This window comes from Crocodylus porosus, unplaced genomic scaffold (genome assembly GCF_001723895.1).
Source record: "Crocodylus porosus isolate Cpor-Errol unplaced genomic scaffold, CroPor_comp1, whole genome shotgun sequence".
Taxonomy (NCBI): Eukaryota; Metazoa; Chordata; order Crocodylia; family Crocodylidae; genus Crocodylus; species Crocodylus porosus.
Window position 1 is genome coordinate 159946086 of NW_017728906.1, and position 15383 is coordinate 159961468.

General features: G+C 35.8%; 1 protein-coding gene across 1 annotated transcript in view; it reads right to left on the bottom strand.

The window, feature by feature from the left end:
• Positions 1–15383, bottom strand: part of LOC109306591 (neurobeachin) — a 529566-nt gene that overhangs the window by 85027 nt on the left and 429156 nt on the right. The window contains exon 24 of the mRNA XM_019530077.1: positions 6593–6712. Within this exon, the coding sequence (XP_019385622.1) occupies positions 6593–6712 (120 nt within the window). The remainder of the gene's footprint in view (positions 1–6592; positions 6713–15383) is intronic.

A 15383-nucleotide genomic window follows, 5' to 3' on the forward strand; every position in this document is an offset into this window, starting at 1 on the left:
TGGGGAGTGAGGGGCACTGGTAGGGCCCAGGAAGCTGTGGGTTGGGAATGACAGGCACCAGCAGAGCTGTGGGTCAGAAGTGAGGGGCACCAGGCACAAGGGCACTGTGATTTTCTCTTTTAAAGGAAAAAAAATCTGGGCTTTTCTCCTTAAAAGGGGAAAATCCATGTTTTTCTCTTTAAACGGAAAACATCCACATTTTCCTGTGGCAAACAGAAAATGCAGATCCTCACTGATCACTTGTACCAGTTTATGTGTAATTCCCTAGCCCTGCAGAAATACTAAAATGACCATCTTCCACTGACTTCATAGGTTGTATTACAGAAACTAATACCTTAGCTATTCCAGCCAGTGTCTCTAATTTCTTGTTCATGTATATGTGTTCTACAACTCGCCACAAAACATGGACTACCACAAATTCCAGTTTCTGCACATTGGAAGAGAACCGCTGCTGAAAAAGCTCATCATTAACATAGTAACAGCAAGAAAATCTCAGAATACCAGTAACAGGATCTGAAGTATCAGTATAGTATGCATACCAGAAGCTGGGACCTACTAGTCTAGTTACCCCAGGAACTTGTGTCTGTCAATACTTTCTCTAAGCAAGCTGCTTGTTCAAGCTATGAAGTATTTAACTGTTTGAAACAGATGTGGTTGAGAAACTGTTTTCAGAAAAAACATCATTTTCAGCATGAAAAAAATGAGAGAAAGCCAAATCTCAAAGAATTATCTGATTAAGTTCCAGCCACTTTGAACAGCACAAGAGTCTACACATCTCAACAGAAAATGGGATACCTTCTATATTGTAACACAAAAAGCATCCTTAAAACCTGTGCCAGCCTGTAGGTATAAAATGGGCAAATGCAGAGAAAAGTGACATAAATAATAAATATTAAACAAAAAAGGCAGCTATTAAAGGTTTTTTTACTTTAAATATATGTTATTGTATTGTGTTCAACCTAAGTATAATTTTGTATAGTGATATTTACTGGCTTCTTTGCTATTGCCAAAATGTATCAAAGAGTCCAAATAAGTCTTTCAGACTGTATAACATGTCATGTGTAATTTCATACAACAATAAAGTTCAAAGAGTTAATAAAACTGGGGATTCTAGTGATCTAAATCCATTTGCAGTAATTTCTGTCTAGTTCTCCTTGACATTTCACAAGCTGGTAACCTCCTCTGCTCCCCTTTCAGTCACACTTCTAATAAGACAGGTTAGCTTTCTATCATTTAATAGTCAGCTACCTTTCAAGCAGCCCTTGCAGCTTGGCTCATCTCAAATGAAGAATGATTCAGTAAAACTACCAAGGGGTGTAAAAAAATGGTTAAATGAATATTATAATAGACATTTCATGTCTGTAAATGTGATCTCTAGTTTATTTTAATAGCTATTCTAAAACCCCAAGGTATAGTTAATAGTATTATATGTATGGTGTCTCTGTATGAGGAAACATCCCAAAACACGTTTTCTAATTTATAAGCTTGTGACAAATCCAAGCTGCTGAGAAATTAAACTTTAAAAATATGTCTTGGGGTGATAGAAGACCACTATTAACACTATCATAATTGTATACCACTTGCATCAAATCTGACATTTCAGTTTAATATGTTTTGCTAAGAATATACCATTTTATGGTCTCCCAGTGAAATCAAATCCAACACAGACGTTTTCACTTTTCTAATATAATTCACTGCAAGGTTTTAAAGCTGCCATTTCTTGTTTTTTCTTTCTTTCTTTTTTCCCCCAAAAGGTTGATCCCCTGGTATCCATTAATTCCATAAAAGCCTCATATTGGACCATTGAGTCAGTCATGAGTACCTCCATTAACTATATTAATTTACACTATGTCACCTTAATGACACTATGTCATAGCTACCTTTTCTGACATCTACATGCTTTATTCAAAAAGTAACATAACAAGTTTGAGAGGCATTAGGAAAGATTAGTGCCTGAACAGCAGATTCTTTAGATGTCAATGTTACCAAAAACTGGAGGGGGGAGTGGAAGGAGGGGGGAAAAAAAAGATGTGAAAGCTGACTGGCCAAGTTATGGTCATTTCCGGGTGACTTGTTTCCTGAAAGGTCACCCTACTAACAGTCATTCTTCTTCCAGCTTGTACTGATTACCACAGGAGAAGGTCGACATTAATAAAGGGAGACACAATAAAATAAACTATTTTATCTAGGTTCTCCCTTGTGTGCTACCATGCTAATATAGCCATACTGTATTAATTCTGTTCTATTCAATACAGGTGAATGAGTCTTTTTGAAAATGAACCCAAACAGCATAAAAATACTGAACAAAAACATGTAAGTAAAACTTTAATCATCTATTGCACATAATTCTCTGATTATGTTTTTCAAAGGTGTTGTACTCTATGCCATGATCTGTGAGGTAGCATTAAATGGAAATTACTGCATGCTTTTCTGGATGGCTCAGATTACCACAACCTTATTTTCATTATCTAAATGTGAAAAAATTAAGCTTGTGAAGACACTGAATGCACATGTATGCGCATACACACAGATGGAAAGAGGGGAGGGTGGGCAGAGATTGAGAAGGAGAGGAAGACAACTGCAGTTCTTCAAAATAATACATGCAAATGCCAGCTGCCTGTTTATCATTATTTTAACAGTGTACTAAAAAAACTGGGTTTTTTTAGAAGACACATATTAAGGTTGGAGGTGAAACAATTGAGCAGAGTAATGCTGTGGAGTTTGTTTCTGCTGCTTAGGAATTTAATATTACAAACCAAAATTCACAAATAAAAAGATTAGCTCATTCATTTTCTCTCTCCAAATAAACCTCAAAATACTATCAAAACAGTTTTAATTCAAAGTTTGCTTTTCTATCATAACTTATTTCAAGATCCAGGTCTTTCATTAGACCAACAAAAAAACTTAAGAACATTCAGGTATTTTACTGACTATATGTACAATGTATACCGCACATAATTCTATTCAATTTTAAGGATGTTACACTTTATTTTTAAGGACTCTGTGATCTTTACCATTGTAATTATTCATTAGGTAGTCTCTCTCATATCCATAAGGTAACCGCTCTATATCTAGTTGCTCTCACTTTCGTTTCAATTACTTTCAGATTTATCATATATGGATTAGAATTTATCAGGTAGCTAAAAATGGATCTCCATTTTGTATTCAATTTAGTTTTCTTTCAAAATAGGCTCTTCAACTGTAACCCTATCCAATGTTTAAAGACTAAAATCAGCATTGTCAGAATGTTACAACAGCGCTAACAATCTATATTAGAGATTAAGAATCTTGCAAGAGTATGTGATTCAAATGGGCAAAAATGTATTAAGTATTCCAAGCAGCAGCACATTAGATCTCAAGAAATGGGACAGTTCTAGCATTAAGAATAGTTTCTTTTCCTTTCATCTTGTAGAATGAACTTTAAGGCCTCAGGGAGAAGTTGGCCCTGATGTCATGGCACTGAGAAATGTAGTTCATTAGTATCTTAAGCTACAAACAACAGCAACAATTAGCTGCTATACCCATTCTTGATTTATTACTAAGAAACACAAGACTTTAGCGATGAAAAGGGCCTAGAGGGTCAACTAGTTCATCCTCTTGCCAATTCATGATTGTCTCTACTATATACTTTCTAGTTCTTTGCAGTCTAACTATAAGAATCCTAAGTAAGAAGTTTTTCTGCTTTCCTTGAGAAACTGATCTACAACCAAACAAATGTCCCTGCTCAGTAAGTTTTCATGTTACATTGTCTAAATTATCCTTTTAAAAATTTCATCTGATTATTCTTAGCTGTATCTCTTTGTTCTGTGATAAACAATTCCTCCCTCTCTAAGAGTGTTGGTATACCATATCACATCCTCCTTTTGGATAGCACTTAGCCAGAGCATGCACATTTATTTTTATCTTCTCCTGTAATCAACCTATCCAGCTCCTTTTTTTGCTGTTCTTCCTAGAACGCCCTCGTTTGTGTACATATTTCTAGTAATGAATACCCCAGCAATGTAAACACTGAAGAATTATATTAACCAGTATGTATATAAAATATAAAAACACCTCTTCTTTATCAACATGAGGTATATGTCACAGAACTGGAAGAAAAACAGAGAACATCAGATGGAACTCTGATACTCTGATATGTTGGCCTATTATACTGCTAGGCTTGTAACCACCCTGTTGATCTGGACAGTCTTCAGGCTTCCTCCTCCAGAAGTGAATGTTGAACATTATTTAACAAGGAATGATATATATATATATAAAATTTAATAAGACATAAATATGTTTTCCAAAATGTAGCAAAAGTACACAAGAACTATTTGGCATAAGCATTAATACTACTTTTTCATAAAGCTGGTATAATAACTGGCTTAATTGTAAAAGTTACTGGAAACAAAATAAAGAATTAATAGTAGGATGAAAAATGGAATGCAAAACATTATATTTTCAAAACATTAATGAGGTTTTATTCATATAATTTCCATTTGTCTTTCATTTGAAAATTGCACAGATACATTTCTGTGTGAATCCATGACATTTTAGGTGGTAAACAAACAAACAAACACTCTTTTGCAGCTGCATTATGTTTTCTATATGTTAGAAAATTAGAATTCTTGCTATTCATGTAAAAACTGTTAGGGCTTCACATGCCAGATGTAATGTACAACTGCAGAAATGTATTTTGGAGCAGTCAGGCAACTCTTGCCACATGCCAAAGTCCTAGACATAGCCTCATGTGCATTACGTGCAATGCAAACCCATTATATGGTGCTGACATTATGGAAATCATTTGTTCTATGATAGTCTGATGGAAGGATATCTTCCATAGCTGGGTGATAGCCAGACTGGAAAAGACTGAATAACTTGAGTGGTTCTCCACCACAGTAGTCTCTGAAACACTGTGAAGTAATCTTCACCTCAAAGCACAACAAAGGTTTTGCTTGAACTTTGTGAACAGATAACTAAATGGAAAGTGGGTAGGTGAGGTATCAAATTAAATTACATACACTGCTCCTGCTGTCAACAGGATACCAACATCTATTTAATTATGGTAGTCATCAAATTAATAGGCAGGTACTAATGAATATTTCAGAACACCACTTTTTTCTGTATTTCTAACTCCAACATGTTTCAGGTCTCCAAGTCATTGTAGGTACCACAATCACTGGAAGGGAAACTGAAGCAAAGAAACTAAATCACTTGCCCAAAATTATTGACAGAAGATAAGGAATGTGACTGCAAAGTGACATATTTAAAGACTCAGTAAAAGTAGACTAGGATTAGGTAAAAAGTAAAAATCAAAACTTGTAGACATTTCAGATGTGTAGAAAACCTATATTACATACATCAGAAGCTGATGTGTGTACCTCCCCCTATCCAATCAGCACTTCACTCCATTCTTTGTCACTATAAGTGTAACTGGGACAAGATGTACAATTTCACTGAGTTCCAATGGAACCCACATAATTACAGTGTAGTAGAAGGAACTAATTAGTTTAGTATTTCTTCCTTTAAAAAAAGTATTTCCTGCCACAGGTTAGGGTGGAAATCCAGTCCATAAAGAATGCTGTTTTATCAAGATGCTACAGAACAAAGAGCAGGTACAGACTGTACAAACTCCTCTAACATTAAGGCAGAAAGAGAGTCCTGACTAAAAACAGAAGAGCAACTTTATTGGTCCTTTTTTTGGTCAGATTAAATCAGATGCTTACGGTAAGGTTCCCTTCCTTCTGACATTTAATAATATGTGTGACAGGAATAAAACAATATACACTTATTTTAAAACTATCTTTTTAAACAAGAGAAGAATGCACAGTTCTTATTGGAGACTCCAGACTTTGAAGGCAACCTTATTACTACAGAAATGAGAATCAGGAAAAAATCATATTGTTCAAAATATGACAAGATATTGTTTTATTTTTCATAACATCCCATGTATATGTACAATAACCCTTTGTATTTAACAATAGGTAAGTAATAACAACAGCAAAATTACTTTGCTCTCCGGCTGTTTCTGTATATTGTGTAGATGTTGGCTTAATCTAATGTGTATTGTTGCATAATATCCTGAGGCACAGTCAAGTAAAAGCTAAAGCTCTACAGAAAAGCCTACATTTTAAATGGGTCTTGTCATTAATGCTTTATTAATTGCCCCAGGCAATGCAAACCCAGAGCTAGGCAAGCTATAACAATATGACACTTTAAGGTCAAATCCAATTCCTGCTGTGTTTTATGGAATGGGCCAAATATTGAGTTAACAGCAGGAAAGAACAATTTATTGGGCTTTTCTCCATCTCCTGATTATCTGAACTAAATTAGATTAGATTTTTTTTGGTAGAAAGAAAACACCTTTTAACTATTCAACTTCAAAGAATCTTTTATTGTTTTCTATGATGGCAATGATGGTTGCTAACAACCACTTTCTGCCTAATGTATTATATATACTACTTTTAAATGTAATAGTACTAAACACAAAAACTTTTTGTGCTCCTAAACAACAAAGCACACCAGAAATGAACATCCCTGAACAACATTTCTATGTTATATAAGCATAAAACATCCACTTACTGTTATTTAATGTACATAGTAGTAAACCTACCTTCACATCTGAAGTGTCTCTTTGGCTATTTCTCCAAGATCTTGCTACTGAAGAAAATGTTCGATCTGGATGGTCAAATTTTCCATCATTTGCATTAAGAAAAAACGTGGTGAAAGGCTCCTATGGTCAAATAAACAAGTCCAGATTAAGAACATACCACAACAGATCACACAGCATTTTTCTGAATAGACTTTAAGTTTACATTTTAAACTTACTATTTAAGAGTGGAATGAAAAAAGACTCATATTGACATATCATATTAACATATATTTTTATGCTTAATATCTTACTTTTGATGTTTATTTATTGTTGATAATGAATTTTGCACAATATAAACCTGAATCCTTGTAGGGAAGTATATTATATTGCATGCTCACCCTGCTATAAGACTGCTGTAACCATGATAATTGGCTGGCAGGTGTACTCTGGTTCCAGTTCTGTTGAAATCACCATAGACACTCCCTTTGTTATATATATTACTATGCTTGGACTAGTCTGCACAAGACTGTGCATGTGAATTAGATCATATTAAACCACCTACAAAGTTTCAGGTTTTTTCTTTTTTTTAATTTAACGCGCTAGTCCACTCCAGTTTTCTTCTCAGCAGGTGGGATTAAATGGGGAATATCATATTTCTTTTGATAGGCTATTATGCGATAGGATAAAGCTTTATTATTTTTTGGAGAGGAAATTCACTGTATTACAGATTTTATTTTTTTTTCTATGAAATGCTGATTATTTGTTTGGATACCATGGTGAGGTGCTAGGTGAAAAGATAGATCATGAAGAGCCAAAGATACAAACTAGTAATCCAAATAAATAAATAAAAGTCATCATTTTATTTATGAATTACAAACAGGTATTAGATACTCTTTAACAAACCAAGGTTCTTATTTTCCAAAAAAACCCCCCAAAACTAAAAAAACCAAACAATTACTGACGATTTAGCTCTACTATCTATGCTGTCTACATTGTACATTTATCAAACTAAAAATTGCATTTAACTACTAAATAACTTGCATAAATATATACCAGGATAAGACTTGTGTAGAACTAAATAATCAGAGAATATTTTGTTTATAACCTTCATACACATTCTTCTAATCCCTCACTTATTATTTCTTTTATTTAAATAGCAATCACCATTAGGTTAAATGTTAAAATGTTTAATTAGAGTTAAATGCTATAGAAAGTTATTAAAATTAAACGTTTTAAAAACTGGAGGACTAGATACTGTGTGCCCAAGAGTATTCGAAAATAGACAAGGAATTCTCAGGGCCATTAATGTTAACTTTTAACTAATCTTGGCACCTTTGGGAAGTTTCGAAGAACTGAAAAGGCCAATGTTGTGCAATTATTAAAAAGAACAAATGGAATAAATGATCTTCCATGCAAAATATTAGTGGATTAGTTATCAGTCCTGTGCAAAATTATGGATTGGCTGATTTAAGACATAATCAATGATAATTTAAAAGGTGAGTATAATTAATGACAATTTAACAGGATTTTATAAGAATTTAGGTTTGTCATCCAAATTCATTACTGTTTTTTGAAGATATAAGATTTCATGAAAAAAGACATAATATAGTTAGCTTTCTGATAGGTAATTTGACACTCCTGTACAACTTTCTGATAAAAAACACCATTATGCAAAAATTATTTAGCTCATTTAAATAGATTTTTAAAATGGTAACTGATAAGATAGCAGAAAGTTACTGTAAACAGGGAAGTTTTGGTGGGGAAGGAGGAGTAGAATTATACTGGGATCTATTTGCAGCAAAATGTTATTCAATAGTTTATGAATGACCTGGAAGAAAATATAAAATAACTGCTGATAAAATTTGCAGATGACAAAAAGGGGAAGACAAATTAATTCTAGAGACTGGCCTAGATAAGGTGAACAATATATATTTTAACACAGGGTAATGAAAGGAATATAGATTTATACTTGTATATCTAGGAATAAAGAAATACAAAAGACTAATAAGGCTGGGGATTGTGTCCCTGTCTATGAAAAGAGGTCACACAGACAACTGTTAAAAACCACAGGAAATAACCAATTTTACATGCGCTCCAAATATGATCCTGTGGATAAAAGAGAGAAAGCAGACCTTAGACATATAAGCAGAGGAATATTAAGTAAGAGTAAAGAGGGCATATTACCTCTGTACAGTGAAACCATTACCAGTCTACTCTCTGTTACAAGTAACAGAAGGCAGGGCATGGTAGCACATTAGTGTATGTGTAGTTGTTACATTTAGATTGACCTAACTATGGTCAAGTCAATCTGTACAGATATTCAGAGGACAGGGGGGCAGGTGTAAATCAGGCCGAAAATGGTGGGCCTAATCTAAAAGTTAGTTCATCTACTGTGTACTTAGATTGGGAATAGATCAACTTGACCCAGAAAATGTCTGCGCACATCAGGAGTGCAGTTGTGGGGCTGGGAAATCCCAGCTGCTCATTCTAGCCCCAAGGCTGCACTTTTCCTACCATTCTGACCCTGACTGGGCTATTTTTAGCCACCTGAGTCCCCCCTTACCCATCTGGACAACCCCCTGCCTCCTCCCTGTCCCCCCCAGACCCACCATCTCTCCCCTGCAGACCTGCCACATGCCCCTAGACCTGCCATTCCTCTCCCCGGTCCTGTCCTCCAGCCCAAGTTACTTACTTCCCTGTCTGGCTCCTGGCACTGGCAAACACCTGTCCATGATGCTCCTGGGCTACAATCACACAGCTAAAACTAAGCTGCATGATTGTAGACCAGATATGGAGAAGACTTATACTCACGCTTAAAGAGTAACTGGGTCATAGAGAAATAAGCTTTCATAGGCAACAACCTACTTCATCGGGTGCTTTAAGCTTCTACCCTGACTTACCTTTTACCTGGCTTCAAACTAACATGGCTAACTTCCTCTCTTATAGCAAGGTATCTAAAAGGAGCTACAAATATAATTCAAAGTGTGGAAATAATGTATTATAGTGAGTGAATAAAACAATTCATATCTATTTAGCTTATCCAAAAATAAAAGAGCTGATTTAATTGCAGTCTACAATGTCTACCTGAAGAGGTCACTTCTGAAACCAAATTGGTTTTCACTCTAGAGGAAGTAATGAGTAGAGATCCTGGTTTTCTCTAATTTAAAAAAAAATCCCCAATTTTTGGATTAAAAAATTATCCCCAAATCCACATTTTCCCATGATTAAAATGAAATACCACTATATATATATATACGCACACATATAGTGGTGTTTCATGTGGAATCTGAAATACGGATAAATGTGGTTTTGGGGTTACAATTTTAATCCATAAATTGAGGATTTTTTTAAAATCAGATAAAACCAGGATCTCTGGTCATGAGATCCAATATAGGGAAGCTAATAGTTGGACAAATTTATATAATAATAAGATATGTTTTTTTAACAGTGAGAGTAATTAACAATCAGAACCAAGACCTTTCTGAACCAGTTAGTCTCTAATGTGCACCATGTTCTGCCTTTTTTCTGTGAATGTTTAAGTTAATAAAGTTACAGCCTGAGCCTTTAAATCCATTCCCATTTTCACTGGTTCATTCTCTTGCATGTCCTGATCTTTCTGTTGTTGTTGTTTCAATTTGCACACAGCTCCAGCTCAATCAGTTCATAATGAATTTTACCAGGGTCAGATCCTGCCCCTTTAACTGGTTCATGCATACATGCATGCTAGTTAGTGCAGGCTCTTACTGGAGCCACTGCTTCCACACAGCTCTAGAGCCCAGGGCATGAGTACAACCACTGTTCACTCCCTACTTTTCTGCTGCCTCCAAATTTGACATGGGGAAGAGGGTGCCAAATATGGAGGCAGCAGAAAAGTGGAGTGAACAGCAGCAGTACTAGCCCCCTGGACTCTGTAGCAGTGGCTACCGCAAAAGCCTGAGACAACCAGCTGCAAGTTCAAAGAGCTCAATACACTTGCATGGAACACTCCTCTCTCAGATCCGCCCATGAACATCACCTAAATAGTAGTTTGACTTTTGTTCCTTTTTTCCTTCTCCATTGCTTCCTGAGATGTGCTTCAACAACGTATGGAATTGCATATCCTGTTAAGACACTACAAAAATTTTCAAAGAGAGATGCCAATCTTAACACTGATTCTGTAGGACTGAACAGGAAAAGTCACTGCAGGATATTTCAATTTGGGAAGTATTTGGTGGCTCTTAGAAATAATTAAAATTATATAGAAAAACATACGTGGAGCTAAGAAGGGAAAAAGAAGAAAAGGATGAAAGTGGAGAATACTCCCTTTTCTCTCCTATTCCCTCATCCCATTGTTCCCCTAATATCTTTGCAATTTTTCCTTTTTATTAGATGCAATAGACAACTTCAGTCACTCTTTGTAAAACAAAAGGAAACTTCTAGAGCTCTCTATTTTTCCCCATACCAAGCAAATAAAGAAGAATCAAGATGACACCCCCATTACTTTCATAATACGCTAGCAATCTTAGAATGGTTTGGAGTTAAGAGATAAAATCCCTAGATCATAAGACAAATTCTGCAATCACATAAAAGTTAGAAGTCCTGTTTATTCTTATAAAAGAATAATTTTTCAGTTACACTTCTAGCCTGAAAATTTCCCACATCTGCCTCACTTCAGGATATTCTGCTGTTGTCCAGCAAGTACTTCTAAATAACGGATTTTTGTTTATCCTTTTCACATTTAAAAAGTCAGGAAATTGTTCACAAAAATAGAAAAAACAGAGACTGAAAAGGAGCAGCGCTTACATTTTAACAATAGCAATCATCTTCACCCACACAATTGTAAAGCACCCAAAAAGTGTGAATTAAAATGCTAACTCAGTGTTTGTTGATGTTATAGTTATGAGGTTAGGGTGAATACATGTTGCAGAATAATTCTTCCCATTCTGCCAAATGTGGGATGTAGTGGGCAGTCAACAACGCAGAGAAACAGATACTGAAGTGAAAGATATAAAATATTCAACAATGGCATGTTTGCTGAGCACTGTCCAAAGAATGGGATGTATCATAATGCAGAAAGAAGCAGAGTAAGTTTGACAAGACCAGATTTGCTTCACTTGGTGACCTTCACATATGAAATATGCATACAATGTTTACAAAACATGTTTTAATTATGGAAAACTTTAAAATTCAGGGTTTTTTAATGAAAAAGATATTCTCTATATGCTTACAAGGGCAATTTTTATGAACTAGGCCACTTTCCTTCTTACTGATAAAGAAAAAACTTAAATCTTATTAACCTGACTGAAGAAAAGTTGGCTTTCTAAAAGCCCTTGCCTATCATAACTTTTCCAAAGTATTTTAAAGGTGGAGTGATGCTTCAATTTCACAATCATTGTATAACAGTTTATGGGTCATTTTGCTGAGATTCTGAAACTGGAGGCAGTTGGTGGATTAAGAAAAAAAAAGCCAGAAAAATGATGTAATTACAGTAAATTATGTAAAAACATTAATCCAAAATTCCATGACAACATTATTTTAAGCGTCTGAGACAAATATACAAAAGCAAGAAAATTCATAATGAAGGATTAAACCTTTAATAGTTGAGCACTACAGGGTGCCCCATTATGTTATCCTACTAGGACCTGTTGTGTCTATCTTTTAGATTTTTAATCCTTAACAGAAATTCAGAGCTTTTACTAGGTTTATCTCAGACCCCTCACATCATTTCACAATAATTTTAAATATTACAATATATGTAGTAACTACAGTGATCTGTATTTATGCATATACAATGCATTTATTTTAATACTGTTACTCTATACTGCACATTACTGTCACTTCACTTAAAAATGTTGTTACTGTGAACGCTATAAAGCTGCACCATTGGTTTTATAACTCATTTCATTGTTCCCCAATATAAGGAATAAAATTCATACTTCATTCACTGCCGGTGATAAAAATGACTTGGGGGCCACTTGTCTTCCACCAGTGTGGATTAGAGCTGTGGTAATACTGGTAATTAAATTTTCAATTAGGCAGATGGACTGAACAACAACAACAACAATTGGATTGGGCTGAGTCATTTAAAATTGTTCATTTTTTCTTACTGAAATAGAAAGCATTTTTTCTATGTCAAATGAAACATTTTGTTTCAATTTTTTAAATGAATGGTTGGTGAAGTGGGGGAAAGCAGCTTACAATTCTCACTCTTCATCCGGAAGATCAGTGCTTAGAGTGCCCAGGTTCAGTTCCCTTCTCTGCCTGAGTGGAATTGAACCACTTTACCAATCTCCACAAGGCTGTCCAATCCACCAGCCTAATATTCCAGGACAAAATTAACTGAAAGGTGTTTTTTTAGCTCCATCAGTTGGAATAGTTCTTTATCCCTGCCCTTTCTTGTTCAACACTGTAAATTTACACTATAAGTTTAACTTTTAACCCAAACACCAATAAAAATGAATTATTATAAAACAGAAACTTGGTTTTAAAAATTTTACTTATGATCATATGATATGCAGGGTGTATAATTTTTGGGTACTCCTTTTCCACAAGAGGAATCATAGGCAGAGCAGCTAAAGCCAACTTTCCACCATTACAGCCACAGAATTAGGGGAGTATTGTGGTCCGAACGTATACTTACAATGTCTTTTTGTACTATGGAGTAACAGTTTTGAATGTGACAAGAAATGGCACAGGTTGAAGGTGATTACTAATGTACTACAGATCGATCTGGCTGTTTCTTCTCTGACTAATATATTTAAAGAGATTTTTAAAATTCCTGTTCAACAGAAAATAGCTATAACATGCTTGTATTTTAATGAAAATAAGAACAAACAAAAAGCATCTTGAGACCTCAGAAAAATGGTTGAAGGACCAGACAGGAAGATTTAGCATCTTGGAATGGAAGGCTGAAAACAAGTCCTGCAGTTCCTTTGCTTTGATAGTACTACATCTTACCAGAACAGATACCTGTTACGGAAAAACCCCTAAGCAAGTAATGGATCACAGTCTAAGGAAAACAGAGTTAGGCTCTAAGGGCATCTACATACCTGCTCCAGGGCTGTGGGGGCTGGGGGGCACTTTAACTGGAGTGGCTCTAATTAAAGCACACACAGCATCACATGTATTCAACATCCCATGCTTCAAAATGCTGGTGGGGGTGCTTTAACTAAAGTTCATTCAACGAGTTTTAGTTAAGGCACCCCCACCACCATTTTGAGATGCAGGGATGCTGAATACACGTCACGTGGAGGCTGCTGGAGCACGCTAATTAGCACGCTCCAGCAGACTCTCAGCAGACTCAATTTATCATGCTAATTAGCACATGTCAGAGCAGAGGTCCAACACATGTTTAGGTGTCCTAAGAGAATCTTCCTTCACATACAGCATTGAAAACCATCAGGTCCAACATGAAGTGGTACTGAGTATACCCTAAGTATCATAGCTTCTGTGATGGATTTGTGGTAGCAGGCTTAGGAAAAACAGTTAATGCTAAATTGTCTACCTAAGACCATAAGTTAGACAGTTATTTCACTATTTTCAAATGATGGCTAGAAAAGCTTTCATAAAGCCAAAGCTATTTCTTTCTAATGATCATGTGGCATAGCCTACTGTTTGTGCATTTACCACAAATGTTTATGTATATACCAACTGTCTGTGGATATGGATGGTATGAATAAGTGCACCGATAAATACATATTTTATTATATGTGTACTTTGCTGAAGTTTCACATTAAGATTTATACTTTAGCTTATAAATACTCTTTCTACTTAAATCAACAAACTATAGGGTATTTTATTTGTATTTCTTTAAAATACATAGTTCTATATAGTATTAATTCAACCCATTAGTCACACCTCTGGGTAAAGTCACATAAAAATCAATGAAGTGTGAGAATGGTTCCCTTTTGCATATCTGCACAGTGAAGATTCTCTGACTAATAATGAATTTACTATCACTTCCTTCACTTCACTTTTCCTTGCTCCCTTATATTCAAAATTATACTTTTTTGACATGATCCCAGAGCAGAGCCCAGGATTTCGCTGCTACCAAGGCAAGGGGATATTGTCCATGCCCAGGTTCCAGTGGCAGAGCCCACCCCAACAGCAAGCAGCTGCCGGAGGCAAGGAGTAATCTCCCTTTCCCCTGCTGCCCGGCTGTCTATATGCAACTTACTGCTCTGCAATCGTGACAGGTTTGAGTGGCAATAGATCATGATAGGTTCAGAACGGGACAGTCTCAAGCCAATGCCAGGCTGCTTGTGCAGACTTCCCTGTGTAACCTGGAGCTAGTTGTTATATTCCACTTTATCTATAACAATTACTCAAATATAAGAGGACCTCTCCCAATAACTAAATTCTGTATGTGGAAAATTTATAATCCTTGTATACAAATGTAAGACGAGGCACTTTTACCCCATGATGATTAAGGAAAAAAACCCTCATCTTATATTCAAATAAATATGGCATATCTTCCCCCAAACTTCCATCAAATCTTACTGTTTCCAAGTCTAGGGGCAGAAATGACACCAAAACCAGTATAAGTGATCGGAAACCAGTTCAGATCTGTAACGCAACAGAAGCTCGCTGGACAAACTGCTTTGAAAATGTCCAATACTGGTTTAAAGTACATCTGGACAGATGTGGTATCAGACTTAACTGATGTAAGTTAAACTGGTATACTGAAATATCCCAGATCCCCTCTAGATTCAAGTTAACTCGCAGTCCCCCAGCATCCTAGGATGCTTTGCACCTCCTCTGCAAACCGCCCCCGCCCTTGCAGGGTGGGTGGGCTAGCCTTGGCCCAAGCTCTCTGCTTCAGCCAAGCCAGGAG